This window comes from Stomoxys calcitrans, chromosome 5 (assembly GCF_963082655.1).
Source record: "Stomoxys calcitrans chromosome 5, idStoCalc2.1, whole genome shotgun sequence".
In the NCBI taxonomy this organism is placed as follows: Eukaryota; Metazoa; Arthropoda; class Insecta; order Diptera; family Muscidae; genus Stomoxys; species Stomoxys calcitrans.
The window spans coordinates 66,533,367-66,547,611 of NC_081556.1; the positions used below are offsets into that span (position 1 = coordinate 66,533,367).

At 41.0% G+C, this 14,245-nt stretch overlaps 1 protein-coding gene across 1 annotated transcript in view; it reads right to left on the reverse strand.

Moving 5' to 3' along the window:
* Nucleotides 1-14,245, reverse strand: part of LOC106083362 (potassium voltage-gated channel subfamily H member 8) — a 419,128-nt gene that overhangs the window by 366,056 nt on the left and 38,827 nt on the right. The window contains exon 2 of the mRNA XM_059370085.1: nt 10,943-11,050. Coding sequence (XP_059226068.1) covers nt 10,943-11,018 — 76 coding nt within the window. The 5' untranslated portion in view covers nt 11,019-11,050. The remainder of the gene's footprint in view (nt 1-10,942; nt 11,051-14,245) is intronic.

The window sequence follows — 14,245 nt, forward strand, 5'->3', positions numbered from 1 at the left end:
TAAAAAACTGTTGCTCTGATATGTGATATTGGTGTCGTATTTAAGTGATTCAAATACGGTTGCCTCTACTAGAATTAGCATAACAAAGTACAGCAGACAAATAAGACGGCGCAGTGCCAGTAGCAAACATATTTTAAGGAATGCATCGAAAGTGACACCATATATCTGTTTGGCAAAGTCCGATCTCTCCTACGCAAACCAAAAAAATATGAAGAAACATCATTAAAGGCAACTGTAATTTATTTTTAAGAACTGTATAACAATTTGAAAAAATTTTACATGAACATAAAAGTTTTGGCAGGATATATGCTTTGCCAAGAGCATTCTGATTTCTATGGGAGAATATGTTAAAAAGATTAAAAATGATTAAAAATCGAAAATTTTAACTGTTTTTCGTTACTTAAAGATTGGATATTATTGGGAAGAGTATTCCAGAGGCGTATTGCACTGATAAAAAACTGTTGCTCTGATATGCGATATTGGTGTCGTATTTAAGTGATTCAAATACGCTTGCCTCTACTAGAATTAGCATAACAAAGTACAGCAGACAAATAAGACGGCGCAGTGCCAGTAGCAAACATATTTTAAGGAATGCATCGAAAGTGACACCATATATCTGTTTGGCAAAGTCCGATATCCGATCTCTCCTATGCAAACCAAAAAAATATGAAGAAACATCATTAAAGGCAACTGTAATTTATTTTTAAGAACTGTATAACAATTTGAAAAAATTTTACAAGAACATAAAAGTTTTGGCAGGATATATGCTTTGCCAAGAGCATTCTGATTTCTATGGGAGTATACGAGCGACTCATATATAAGGTCCTTAATACACCACACGTATTGCCAACTGCCAAGTTAATATGATTCGTCCATGATAATTTATCAACAAAAACTACGCCAAGATTACTCACTGAGGTCACCATTTCGATTACAGAACCATTAATTACAATATTAATATTTAGCGGCAATATTGTGCGATTCCTGGAAATGGCTATGCATTTTGACTTCCAGGGATTCAATAGAAGGCCATTCGTATTCGCCCACGCATTAATATTGTCAAGGTCGTTATTCAGACGAACTATGGTATCATTTATTTTCTCAGATGACGTGCTTATATACAGTTGAATATCATCGGCATACATATGAATACTACAACTCTGCAAATGTTTGGGAAGGTCATTGCTGTATAAAGAGAAAAGGGGGGGCCTAATATTGAACCTTGTGGGACACCTCGTGAAACTAGAAGGCATCTAGAACTTCGATTTCCAACTGATACAACTACGATTAGAAAGATAGGAATTAATCAGATTTGTTGAAGATTCAGAAAATTTAAAAAATTTTTAAGTTTAAGACAAAGATTTTTGGGGTCAACAGAATGATCTAAAAGAACCAGAAAAGTGATTTTGTTGCGGTCAATATAACTTCTTATATCTTCAACAACTTTCAAAAGTGTGGTAGTATAACTGGGCTTCGCCCGGCATCCTGATAGGAAGTTGGTTAAAAGTGAGTTATCCGCAATATGTTGCGAAATTTGTTTGTTCAAAAGGTGTTCAAATATCTTCGAAATATATGGAAGTAGGGCTATAGGTCTAAATTCTTAATTATTTTTCGGTACCGGGACTACTCTTGCCTGTTTCCAGGATAGTGGATAGCAGCTCCTTAATATAATATTGTTAAAGAAATGGCACATTTTAGGCAGAATAAGGGGAAATATAATCTTTAAAAATTTAGGATCAATTAGATCAGATCCTACAGCATTAGATTTAATTGATTTGACGGCATCGATGATGTCAAATAGTCCAAAGTGTCCGAAATCAAAAACTGTGTCCTGACACCCAGAACAGGTGGTTTTTGTGTTCCGAAATACGTTCCCCAGGGATATAATGGCTGTCTAAGAAGGTATATATGCCAATCGTCGTTATAACATTATTTCTTAGCCATACCACCACTTCCTTAATTGCAAGGGTAACGTTTTCGATATGACCAGTTCCAGGTCGTTATAGTACACAATAAAGCCGTCCTGGTCGTATAGCGTGGAACCATCCGTATAGAAGTCTATGTTACTTCTATGACAAGGGATATCGTAATTCCAATCGGTTCTATCAGGAATAGTGGCACATTACTTTTTATCAAAAAGCGGCTCAGGCAAAGTGTAATACACAGCGCGTGGAATATCGGATATTGTATCAAGTATACAGTGACAAAGAGAAAGCTCCCTCAGCCTCACGGCAGTGGTCACAACAATTTGTCTAACCACAATTTCCAGAGGCTTTAGATGCAACATTAAATTCAATGCATCAAATGGTGTCGTCCTCAGTGAGGCTGTGATGCACAAACAAGCCATCCCTTGGATCCGTTTAAGTATTGAGCAGTAGGTGGACTTTTGAAGCCCCGTCCACCAGCCCACAACACTATGTAGCATTATAGGTCTGACAACTGCAGTATATACCCAATGAATGATACGCGGTCTAAACTCCAAATTTTCCAATGGCTCTCTTGCAGGTGTATAGGACAAGAGTGGCCTTTTTTGCCCTTTCCAAAATGTTGGATTTGAAGTTCAATTTCCTGTCCAGCAAAACACCCAGGTATTTTGCGCTTTCTGTAAATGTTACATTCTCTTCTCCCAAGGAGACAGGTTCCATTGTCGGCAACGGCAACTTGTATCTTCTGTTGAAAAGAACTACTTCGGTCTTGCACGGCTTTACGCTTAGACCACTTTCGGTAACCCACTTCGCTGTTGCACGTAGAGCTTCCTGAAGTATATCTCTTAGAGTGCCGGTAAACTTTCCCCTCATCGCAATAGCCACGTCATCAGCATACGCTCTTCCAGAGATAATAACATATTGTTAATGGCTATATTCCAAAGTAGAGGAGACAGTACACCTCCTTGAGGAATTCCTCTGCTGACCCATCTATTCAGATTTACATATCCCAAGCCTGCCATAATGCATCTTTTAGCAAGTAAACTTTCTTAGAATAGAGTTGTTGCAGAATGTACCCTATGCAGAAGCGCGGTCTAAACCCACAACTTTTGGTAATGGCGCTCTTGCAGGTGTATAAGGCAAGAGTGGCCTCTTTTGCCCTTTCCAAAATGTTGGATTTGAAATTCACTTTCTAAGGATCTTTGCCATTAGATCTGTTGCTATCAACCTCTCAAGAGTCTTCAGCATTAAGCATGACAGACTAATAGGACGAAAATTTTTCGCCTTCGTGTGGTAAGGTTTTCCTGCTTTCGTGTCCCTCCATCCCACAGGTATATATGACATTCTGATACAAGCAGCGTATATCTCCCTAAGCCATGGAACCAGTTTTCAGACACAGCTTGTAATTCAGCCGGTGATGCATCATCAGGGCCTGACGACTTAAAGGAGTCAATACCTCTTATCGCCCAAAGGATTTTTGGCTCAGACACAATTTTCCTAATAACCTCCAAGGAACGCTCTTGTGGCTTTCGCTCTGTTTAAGAGTTTTCTACAATCCCTCCTCTGGGGTCCACCATGGCGGTCGGTGTTTGCCTCTTGGCTTGGCACTGGAACATGCTGACACAAGCGAGTCTTTCAGGTTCTTCGTGATCCGCTTGACCATTATGTCAATATCCTGCACAGTTGCCACTTCCTTTTCTGGTCTAGAAGGGATAGACGAGCACATTTTTTGGCGAAATTTATCCCAATCCGCCATTCTTCTGTCTAGCCGAGGGACCACTTCTGCAGTATTTTCTCCAAGGCTAAAACTAATATAACGATGATCAGAGAAGCTGTGGTCGTCCAACTCTTCCCAGTTGCATATTCTTCTACTTATATCTTCCAATACAAAGGTAATATATGGTACCTCCTGCCTGTTCCTGGTAATAAAGGTTGGTTTATCCCCTTTATTACTAATCGCCAGATTGCAACATATAATATATTCGATAAGCAGCTCACTCCCTTTCGTTGACATCCGAACTTCCCCATATCTGGTGATGTGAATTAGCAACACTTCCTACAATCGGGCTCTTATTCCCTGCAGAAGCGGCTTCAACCTGCAACTTAAGGTTTGAAGGCGGCATTTCTGAATCGTGAGCCATATATAGGGAAGCCAGCCAGTAATGAGACTTATTTATTTCAAGGCTGGCTACCACTGAATCTTCAGTGCCTAGCGACGGAAGAAGGAAAACATTTAGACTACTCTTTGCAAAAACACAGGCTCTCCCATTCCCCGTACCCTTGAGTAGTTTAAATCCCGGTATTCTTAGTCCACGAACCATTCCTCCATACTTCCATGGTTCCTGGATAAGAACCACGTCAAATCCCCCTAGCGCCGCAGCGGGCTTACAATGGTGGAGACCAGACCATAATCAGGATTCAGAACTTCCACCACCGTTGTGTAAGCCTCGGCTTCTGATTCCGCCAGGTTCATCTTCAAAAGATTCATTAGATCTTATCATGGTGAGCTTTCGTATGCATCCAGGGGCAGGTGAGAAAACAGTGGAACCACTCTTCTCCAGGACACTGGACACTGTAAATGATTCCTCCATAGATGATTCTCTAGCTGCTGCTGTTCAAGTACTTTTTGAGTTCCGTCCTTCCCCGCTGGCGCTCACCTTGAGCCCAGTCCAACCGGATGACCCACCTACACAGGGCTTGGCGGGTCCCGATTCGATGCCTTTCCCTCCTGTCTCGAATGTGGCAGGCAGATTTTCAGTCTCCTGCAATCCGCTAGACCATATTGCTAAGGTCGATAGTTTCTCAGGCAAGTGTTCAGCAAGAATTACTGAGTCGTCTCCAGATTCCCCAACCCCACCGCTTTTTAGACCTTCAGTTTCAACTTGTTGAAACCGTAGAATACAACTCCTTCAGACTTGTAGAGGTCTGCGAGACAGCCGGAGTTTAGTATGAATACTGCATGTCTCCAGTCACCATCAGCCTCATCCAATCTATCAATCGTCCAGTCGATGGTTGAAAGATTGGGAATACTTTCCCTTAATCTTCCAAGTATGGATTCGGGATCTGAGAGAATCCTTGGTATTCAAGCATGCGCCATTGGTCGAGAAGGAATATCTTCCTTCTTGACTAATGCTGCACCTGGCCAGATCTCACCAATCTTTTTTAGCGGACAACGATACATTTCGATTGAGCGTTGATCCCCGAAAGCAATTAGTCTGTATCGGCCCCGATACCAGCCTGCATCGTTACAAAATGGAGGAGACCCAGGAAATTCCGCAAGGACATCGGAGTATGCAGTCCTGTTCTTCTCCCTTGTCGAAAACTGCCATCACCAGACTGTCCCTAGAGACATCTTACTAATGTTCGCCCTAGTTATTTTAGGCATGGGATGCCCTCCAGGTGACCGCAGCCTTTTGGCTTACTGCGGTGCAGTTTCCGAATCTAGATGTGTAGTCTTTGGGGTAGTCTGTGCAGCGAATCCCCGAACCCAAGTTAGGAAGTCTCTATCCATCTATTGTTCCAATCTCATAAAGAGCATTTTGGTTTGCAAGGAAAGGCCGATGGCCTAGGCAAATTATAGGCATGCGAAGATAGAATAGGTTTGGCCTTGTCCTTAAGACTCGAACCAGCCCCTGCAGACCAGTCGTCTGTCGGCTAGTGGAACCTGGAGCAGCCGCTTCACCAGTCGAGTTTTCAGCAGATGACAACATGCTACGACCGGATACTGCCAACGCAGCTGTTGGGTCTTTGGAGTCAATTCTAAGCCAACTCCCGGGCTCTAGATTTACCTCTCTACTGGTGTTCAAATATCTTCGAAATATATGGAAGTAGGGCTATAGGTCTAAATTCTTAATTATTTTTCGGTACCGGGACTACTCTTGCCTGTTTCCAGGATAGTGGATAGCAGCTCCTTAATATAATATTGTTAAAGAAATGGCACATTTTAGGCAGAATAAGGGGAAATATAATCTTTAAAAATTTAGGATCAATTAGATCAGATCCTACAGCATTAGATTTAATTGATTTGACGGCATCGATGATGTCAAATAGTCCAAAGTGTCCGAAATCAAAAACTGTGTCCTGACACCCAGAACAGGTGGTTTTTGTGTTCCGAAATACGTTCCCCAGGGATATAATGGCTGTCTAAGAAGGTATATATGCCAATCGTCGTTATAACATTATTTCTTAGCCATACCACCACTTCCTTAATTGCAAGGGTAACGTTTTCGATATGACCAGTTCCAGGTCGTTATAGTACACAATAAAGCCGTCCTGGTCGTATAGCGTGGAACCATCCGTATAGAAGTCTATGTTACTTCTATGACAAGGGATATCGTAATTCCAATCGGTTCTATCAGGAATAGTGGCACATTACTTTTTATCAAAAAGCGGCTCAGGCAAAGTGTAATACACAGCGCGTGGAATATCGGATATTGTATCAAGTATACAGTGACAAAGAGAAAGCTCCCTCAGCCTCACGGCAGTGGTCACAACAATTTGTCTAACCACAATTTCCAGAGGCTTTAGATGCAACATTAAATTCAATGCATCAAATGGTGTCGTCCTCAGTGAGGCTGTGATGCACAAACAAGCCATCCTTTGGATCCGTTTAAGTATTGAGCAGTAGGTGGACTTTTGAAGCCCCGTCCACCAGCCCACAACACTATGTAGCATTATAGGTCTGACAACTGCAGTATATACCCAATGAATGATACGCGGTCTAAACTCCAAATTTTCCAATGGCTCTCTTGCAGGTGTATAGGACAAGAGTGGCCTTTTTTGCCCTTTCCAAAATGTTGGATTTGAAGTTCAATTTCCTGTCCAGCAAAACACCCAGGTATTTTGCGCTTTCTGTAAATGTTACATTCTCTTCTCCCAAGGAGACAGGTTCCATTGTCGGCAACGGCAACTTGTATCTTCTGTTGAAAAGAACTACTTCGGTCTTGCACGGCTTTACGCTTAGACCACTTTCGGTAACCCACTTCGCTGTTGCACGTAGAGCTTCCTGAAGTATATCTCTTAGAGTGCCGGTAAACTTTCCCCTCATCGCAATAGCCACGTCATCAGCATACGCTCTTCCAGAGATAATAACATATTGTTAATGGCTATATTCCAAAGTAGAGGAGACAGTACACCTCCTTGAGGAATTCCTCTGCTGACCCATCTATTCCGATTTACATATCCCAAGCCTGCCATAATGCATCTTTTAGCAAGTAAACTTTCTTAGAATAGAGTTGTTGCAGAATGTACCCTATGCAGAAGCGCGGTCTAAACCCACAACTTTTGGTAATGGCGCTCTTGCAGGTGTATAAGGCAAGAGTGGCCTCTTTTGCCCTTTCCAAAATGTTGGATTTGAAATTCACTTTCTAAGGATCTTTGCCATTAGATCTGTTGCTATCAACCTCTCAAGAGTCTTCAGCATTAAGCATGACAGACTAATAGGACGAAAATTTTTCGCCTTCGTGTGGTAAGGTTTTCCTGCTTTCGTGTCCCTCCATCCCACAGGTATATATGACATTCTGATACAAGCAGCGTATATCTCCCTAAGCCATGGAACCAGTTTTCAGACACAGCTTGTAATTCAGCCGGTGATGCATCATCAGGGCCTGACGACTTAAAGGAGTCAATACCTCTTATCGCCCAAAGGATTTTTGGCTCAGACACAATTTTCCTAATAACCTCCAAGGAACGCTCTTGTGGCTTTCGCTCTGTTTAAGAGTTTTCTACAATCCCTCCTCTGGGGTCCACCATGGCGGTCGGTGTTTGCCTCTTGGCTTGGCACTGGAACATGCTGACACAAGCGAGTCTTTCAGGTTCTTCGTGATCCGCTTGACCATTATGTCAATATCCTGCACAGTTGCCACTTCCTTTTCTGGTCTAGAAGGGATAGACGAGCACATTTTTTGGCGAAATTTATCCCAATCCGCCATTCTTCTGTCTAGCCGAGGGACCACTTCTGCAGTATTTTCTCCAAGGCTAAAACTAATATAACGATGATCAGAGAAGCTGTGGTCGTCCAACTCTTCCCAGTTGCATATTCTTCTACTTATATCTTCCAATACAAAGGTAATATATGGTACCTCCTGCCTGTTCCTGGTAATAAAGGTTGGTTTATCCCCTTTATTACTAATCGCCAGATTGCAACATATAATATATTCGATAAGCAGCTCACTCCCTTTCGTTGACATCCGAACTTCCCCATATCTGGTCATGTGAATTAGCAACTCTTCCTACAATCGGGCTCTTATTCCCTGCAGAAGCGGCTTCAACCTGCAACTTAAGGTTTGAAGGCGGCATTTCTGAATCGTGAGCCATATATAGGGAAGCCAGCCAGTAATGAGACTTATTTATTTCAAGGCTGGCTACCACTGAATCTTCAGTGCCTAGCGACGGAAGAAGGAAAACATTTAGACTACTCTTTGCAAAAACACAGGCTCTCCCATTCCCCGTACCCTTGAGTAGTTTAAATCCCGGTATTCTTAGTCCACGAACCATTCCTCCATACTTCCATGGTTCCTGGATAAGAACCACGTCAAATCCCCTTAGCGCCGCAGCGGGCTTACAATGGTGGAGACCAGACCATAATCAGGATTCAGAACTTCCACCACCGTTGTGTAAGCCTCGGCTTCTGATTCCGCCAGGTTCATCTTCAAAAGATTCATTAGATCTTATCATGGTGAGCTTTCGTATGCATCCAGGGGCAGGTGAGAAAACAGTGGAACCACTCTTCTCCAGGACACTGGACACTGTAAATGATTCCTCCATAGATGATTCTCTAGCTGCTGCTGTTCAAGTACTTTTTGAGTTCCGTCCTTCCCCGCTGGCGCTCACCTTGAGCCCAGTCCAACCGGATGACCCACCTACACAGGGCTTGGCGGGTCCCGATTCGATGCCTTTCCCTCCTGTCTCGAATGTGGCAGGCAGATTTTCAGTCTCCTGCAATCCGCTAGACCATATTGCTAAGGTCGATAGTTTCTCAGGCAAGTGTTCAGCAAGAATTACTGAGTCGTCTCCAGATTCCCCAACCCCACCGCTTTTTAGACCTTCAGTTTCAACTTGTTGAAACCGTAGAATACAACTCCTTCAGACTTGTAGAGGTCTGCGAGACAGCCGGAGTTTAGTATGAATACTGCATGTCTCCAGTCACCATCAGCCTCATCCAATCTATCAATCGTCCAGTCGATGGTTGAAAGATTGGGAATACTTTCCCTTAATCTTCCAAGTATGGATTCGGGATCTGAGAGAATCCTTGGTATCCAAGCATGCGCCATTGGTCGAGAAGGAATATCTTCCTTCTTGACTAATGCTGCACCTGGCCAGATCTCACCAATCTTTTTTAGCGGACAACGATACATTTCGATTGAGCGTTGATCCCCGAAAGCAATTAGTCTGTATCGGCCCCGATACCAGCCTGCATCGTTACAAAATGGAGGAGACCCAGGAAATTCCGCAAGGACATCGGAGTATGCAGTCCTGTTCTTCTCCCTTGTCGAAAACTGCCATCACCAGACTGTCCCTAGAGACATCTTACTAATGTTCGCCATAGTTATTTTAGGCATGGGATGCCCTCCAGGTGACCGCAGCCTTTTGGCTTACTGCGGTGCAGTTTCCGAATCTAGATGTGTAGTCTTTGGGGTAGTCTGTGCAGCGAATCCCCGAACCCAAGTTAGGAAGTCTCTATCCATCTATTGTTCCAATCTCATAAAGAGCATTTTGGTTTGCAAGGAAAGGCCGATGGCCTAGGCAAATTATAGGCATGCGAAGATAGAATAGGTTTGGCCTTGTCCTTAAGACTCGAACCAGCCCCTGCAGACCAGTCGTCTGTCGGCTAGTGGAACCTGGAGCAGCCGCTTCACCAGTCGAGTTTTCAGCAGATGACAACATGCTACGACCGGATACTGCCAACGCAGCTGTTGGGTCTTTGGAGTCAATTCTAAGCCAACTCCCGGGCTCTAGATTTACCTCTCTACTGGAAACAGACGCAGATCTTCAACCGCCTAATGGATACCACTATCGTAGCTATCCTTGAGTTATTTAAATTTTTCTTCCTAAAATAATAACCTATTACCTAATCCAATCCGTTTTCAATCCAGAAAACACCAGTTCCAATAGGAAGGAATATATCCCTTCTCGCTCAGTAAAAGCGTTCCTGAATCATTTTACGGCGGTTGTAATTACACAACAACATTAACAAATTGGAATATTGGGCTAAAATTTTGAGCGATCCATCGATTTATGGTCTGAGCTCACACCGCCGAACTTATTTAATGAATATTTTTGTTCGATTCTGCTTAAATAGTTAAAAATGTTTCTCGAAAATTGTTCATATTTGGCTTAAGATAACTTTGCGGTCGAATCCCAAAGAGCGAATCTTACAACAGAAATCTTCCTCAATATCCGTTTACCCTAAAAAGCAAGAATTTATATTCTTTATAGACGAAGGAAATAGGAGTGTAATTGTAGATAATTTTGGAAATGTTAGAGGTTTGAAACAGTGCCATTTCTAAAAAATTCTAGAATGTTAGAGAGACGAAAAGTGATCAAATGTGCACCCTGTGTCTCATCCTCAATTGGTGGTTTGGGACACCAACAATAACTGAAAGTCCATGTCTTTCTTTACAAATCTCTAGAACCATTTGTACCCGTCAGATCAATAGATCAAAAGTTCCGCTGCTACAATTTTTGAGATCTACAGGGTCCTTATTATCCAGATGTGAAAACACACGTACAAATGTTCGTATATCGAAGGGTTTAAATTAATTAATTGCATGGCCGTTTACCATCACCAAAATGTAAACAGATACTAAACAAAGTCCGATCGTTTTTTAGCAGTAAGCTTTTTAGGTCAATTTGCAAAGAAATATTGTCAGAAAATATTCTAGTTATAAGTAACCAAATGATAAACTGGACTAAACTGGATGTAGCGAAGCACATTGGAGGTATGCTGGTTATTAATATATAAGTTCAAGTAAATTAAAATTAATATCTGATCTTCATTCAGCTTATGATGCACTTACGTGTTCCATCGAACCGAGTAGCTATCGTATCCAGGAACGTGTTTTGAGGCGCAAGCAATCCCTTTCTTGCCGGCATTGAATAAAAACTTGTTTAAGCTCTTCGTGAACCTGCAGAGAAGATATTAGATAGAAAAAATAAGTAAGTACACTTAAAAATTTGTCCTAACTTAGAAGAGCCAAAGATACAGAACTTGATTTAAAGAACCTCAATTTTCCAAATTTTTAGTGATATATGTATTTTTATACCCTCCACCATTGGATGGGGGTGTACTTGTTTCATCATTCTGATTGTTAGGTTAGGTTGAAAAGAGGGTGCAGATATTAATCCGCCCCATGCCACTATGGACATGCACCTAAGCCGATAATCAGCTTTTTGTGCGCTCTAAGAACTATTAAGTAACCTCTAAAAAGAAAACTTTAAGTTAGGAATTCCGTGCTACTTACAAAATCCTTAATCGCTTTCTATACCACTCCCCTAAGTAAGGTCATGTCTGGTATTGTGTCTCCACCTAAGTGCCGGTATCTGTTAGACGCGAAAGCCGGGCAATGGCAAAGGAAATGCTCCAACGTCTCATCATCTTTCCCGCATGCCCTACACATGCTATCACTTATCGCACCGGTTTTACATAAGTGAGCTCGTAGTCCTATGGGTCCCGTTATGATACCAATAGCTATACTGACCTCCTTCTTGCTTCTTTTCAGTAGTAGCCTCGTCTTCTCACGATGTAGATGCCCCCACATGATTTTCGCCGTCCTACCGACCGTTTCGCTGTTCCACAATGTTGCATGCGCATTCGTCGCCCACTCCCTTAACTCGGACTACGTCGATCCGAAAGGCTTCGGGTTAACCAAGTTTATTGCCGGCAGTCCTCTGGCCTTCACCGCCAAATCTTCTACCCTTTCATTTTCCCTTACTCCGTAATGGCCCGGCACCCAAACGATGCGGATTTTGCCATCACCTGTGACCATAATTTCAGACCACTTGGTAAGTCTGTAACGAAACTACCATTTTGTACGTTTTAATACCTAAATATGGAGGCCACCGTGGCCCAGAGGTTAACATGTCCGCCAATGACGCCGAACGGACGGGTTCAAATCCCGGTGTGGACACCAACGGTAGTTGTCCCCTTCCTAATGCTGGCTAGGTAGATAAGTTTAAACATGCAGGTATCCTGCCATGTTAAAATTTCTGCCGAGATGCGACTATATCGCATTTTTGAGATTTTTCGTTCAATCCGTAAAAAAACTACCATTCTGTACGATTCAGTACCGAAATGTACAAATTTCAAACAAATCTTGAAGTCATCCGGTACATACAGCCAAGATGTACCTGTATACTAAATTTAAGAGCTGTAGCTCAGTCTGTAAAAAAGAACCATTTTGTACGTTTTAATACAAAAATTAACAAATATCAAAAAAAATCTTCTAGTCACCTGGTGCATAGTGCCTAGACGTAACTGTGTTCAAAATTTCAGAGCTATAGATCAATCCGTAAAGAAAGTATCAGGTAAGGTAAGTCTTAGTCACTAAATGTACAAATTTCAAAACAATCTTTACGTCACCCGGTACATTCTGCCAAGATGTACCTGTATCCCAAATTTCAAAGCTGAAGCTCAGTCTGTAAAAAAGTTCCATTTTGTACGGTTAAGTACCAAAATGTACGAATATCCGAAAAACATCTTCTAGTCATCCGGTATATACCGACAAGATGTACCTATTTCACAAATGTCAGAGCTGTAGCACAGTCTGTAAATAAAGTATCATGTTGTACGATTTAGTAGCATGTACAAATTAAAAAACAAAACAGTCTTTTTATCTGATATATACTGTCAAGGTGTACCAGTATCAAAAGTTTCAGATTTCTAACTCAATTCATAAATAAAGTATGATTTTGTACCTTTTAGTACCAAAACGTACGAATTTTAAAAAAATCTTCCAGTTGCCCACCATTTACTGTCAAAGTGTACCTGTATCCAAAATTTCAGAGATTAAGCTCAAATTGCAAAGAAAGTACCATTTTGTACGGTTCTGTAGCTAAATGTACGAATTGCAATCAAATCTTTTAGCCGCTCGATATACAGGGTGGCTGATGAATATTGCTACAATGATGAATATTGCTACATTTTTTTTTCGGTGTATGGAATACATTTTTCTTTTATTCATGTTAAATTAAATTATTAAATTAATTATTAAATTATTATTAATTAAATTAATTAATTAATTAATTAAATTAATTATTAAATTATTATTATTAAATAGAAAAAAAGTTATTACATTTTTTTTTGGTAGCGGCTTTCATCAGCCACCCTGTATATATACATACTATCAAGGTGTACCTCAATATAACTCAATCCATTAAAAAAGTACCAATATGTACGTTTTGATATCTACATGTACGAATTTAAAAAAAAAAATTGAGTAATGTACGAATTGTCAATGGATCATTTAGTCATTCATCAATTATAACCTAAATGCCAAATTTCAAACCACTAACTCCATCTGGTAAGAAAGTACGAAATGCCAAATTTCAGACCTCTAGCTCTTTCTGCAGAGATGGTACCAAATGATACCAAAATTTCGAATTGTGAATAGATCATTCATCAATTATTCCCTAGAAGTATCTACCTGCCAAATTGCAGACCTATAGCTCCATCTGCAAAGAAGGCAGATAATTTAGTGACCCATTATATATTTCTTAATTGTACCTACATACTTAATTTCGGACCTCTAGCTTCATTTGTAATGAAGGTACCACATGGCACCAATTTTGTCAACAAAAGTTACAAACTGTGAATAGATCGTTTAGTCACCGATCATATATTTGCTAGTTGTACCTGCATACCAAATTTCAGGCCACTAGCTCCATTTGTAAAGAACGTACGAAATGGTAGCACAATACAAAAATTGTGCATGGATCATTTAGTCACCCCACATATATTTGCTAGTTCATATCAAATTACAGACCTCTAGCTCCAGTTGTAAAAAAGGTACCAAATGTACGAATTGTGAATAGATCATTTCATCACCCATCATATAATTGCTAGTTGTACCTACACGCTAAATTTCAAACCTCTAGCTGCACCTGTAAAGAAAGCACTAAATGATACCAATTTTGGTACCTTAATGTTCGAATTGTGAATAGATCATTTAGTTGCCCATCATATCTTCCTACTTGTACCGACATGCCAAATTTCAGAACTCTAGTTCCATCTGTAAAGAAAGTACCAAATGGTATCTATTTTGGTACCAAAATGTACGAATTTTGTATAGATCATTTACACACCCATAATACATATCCTAGTT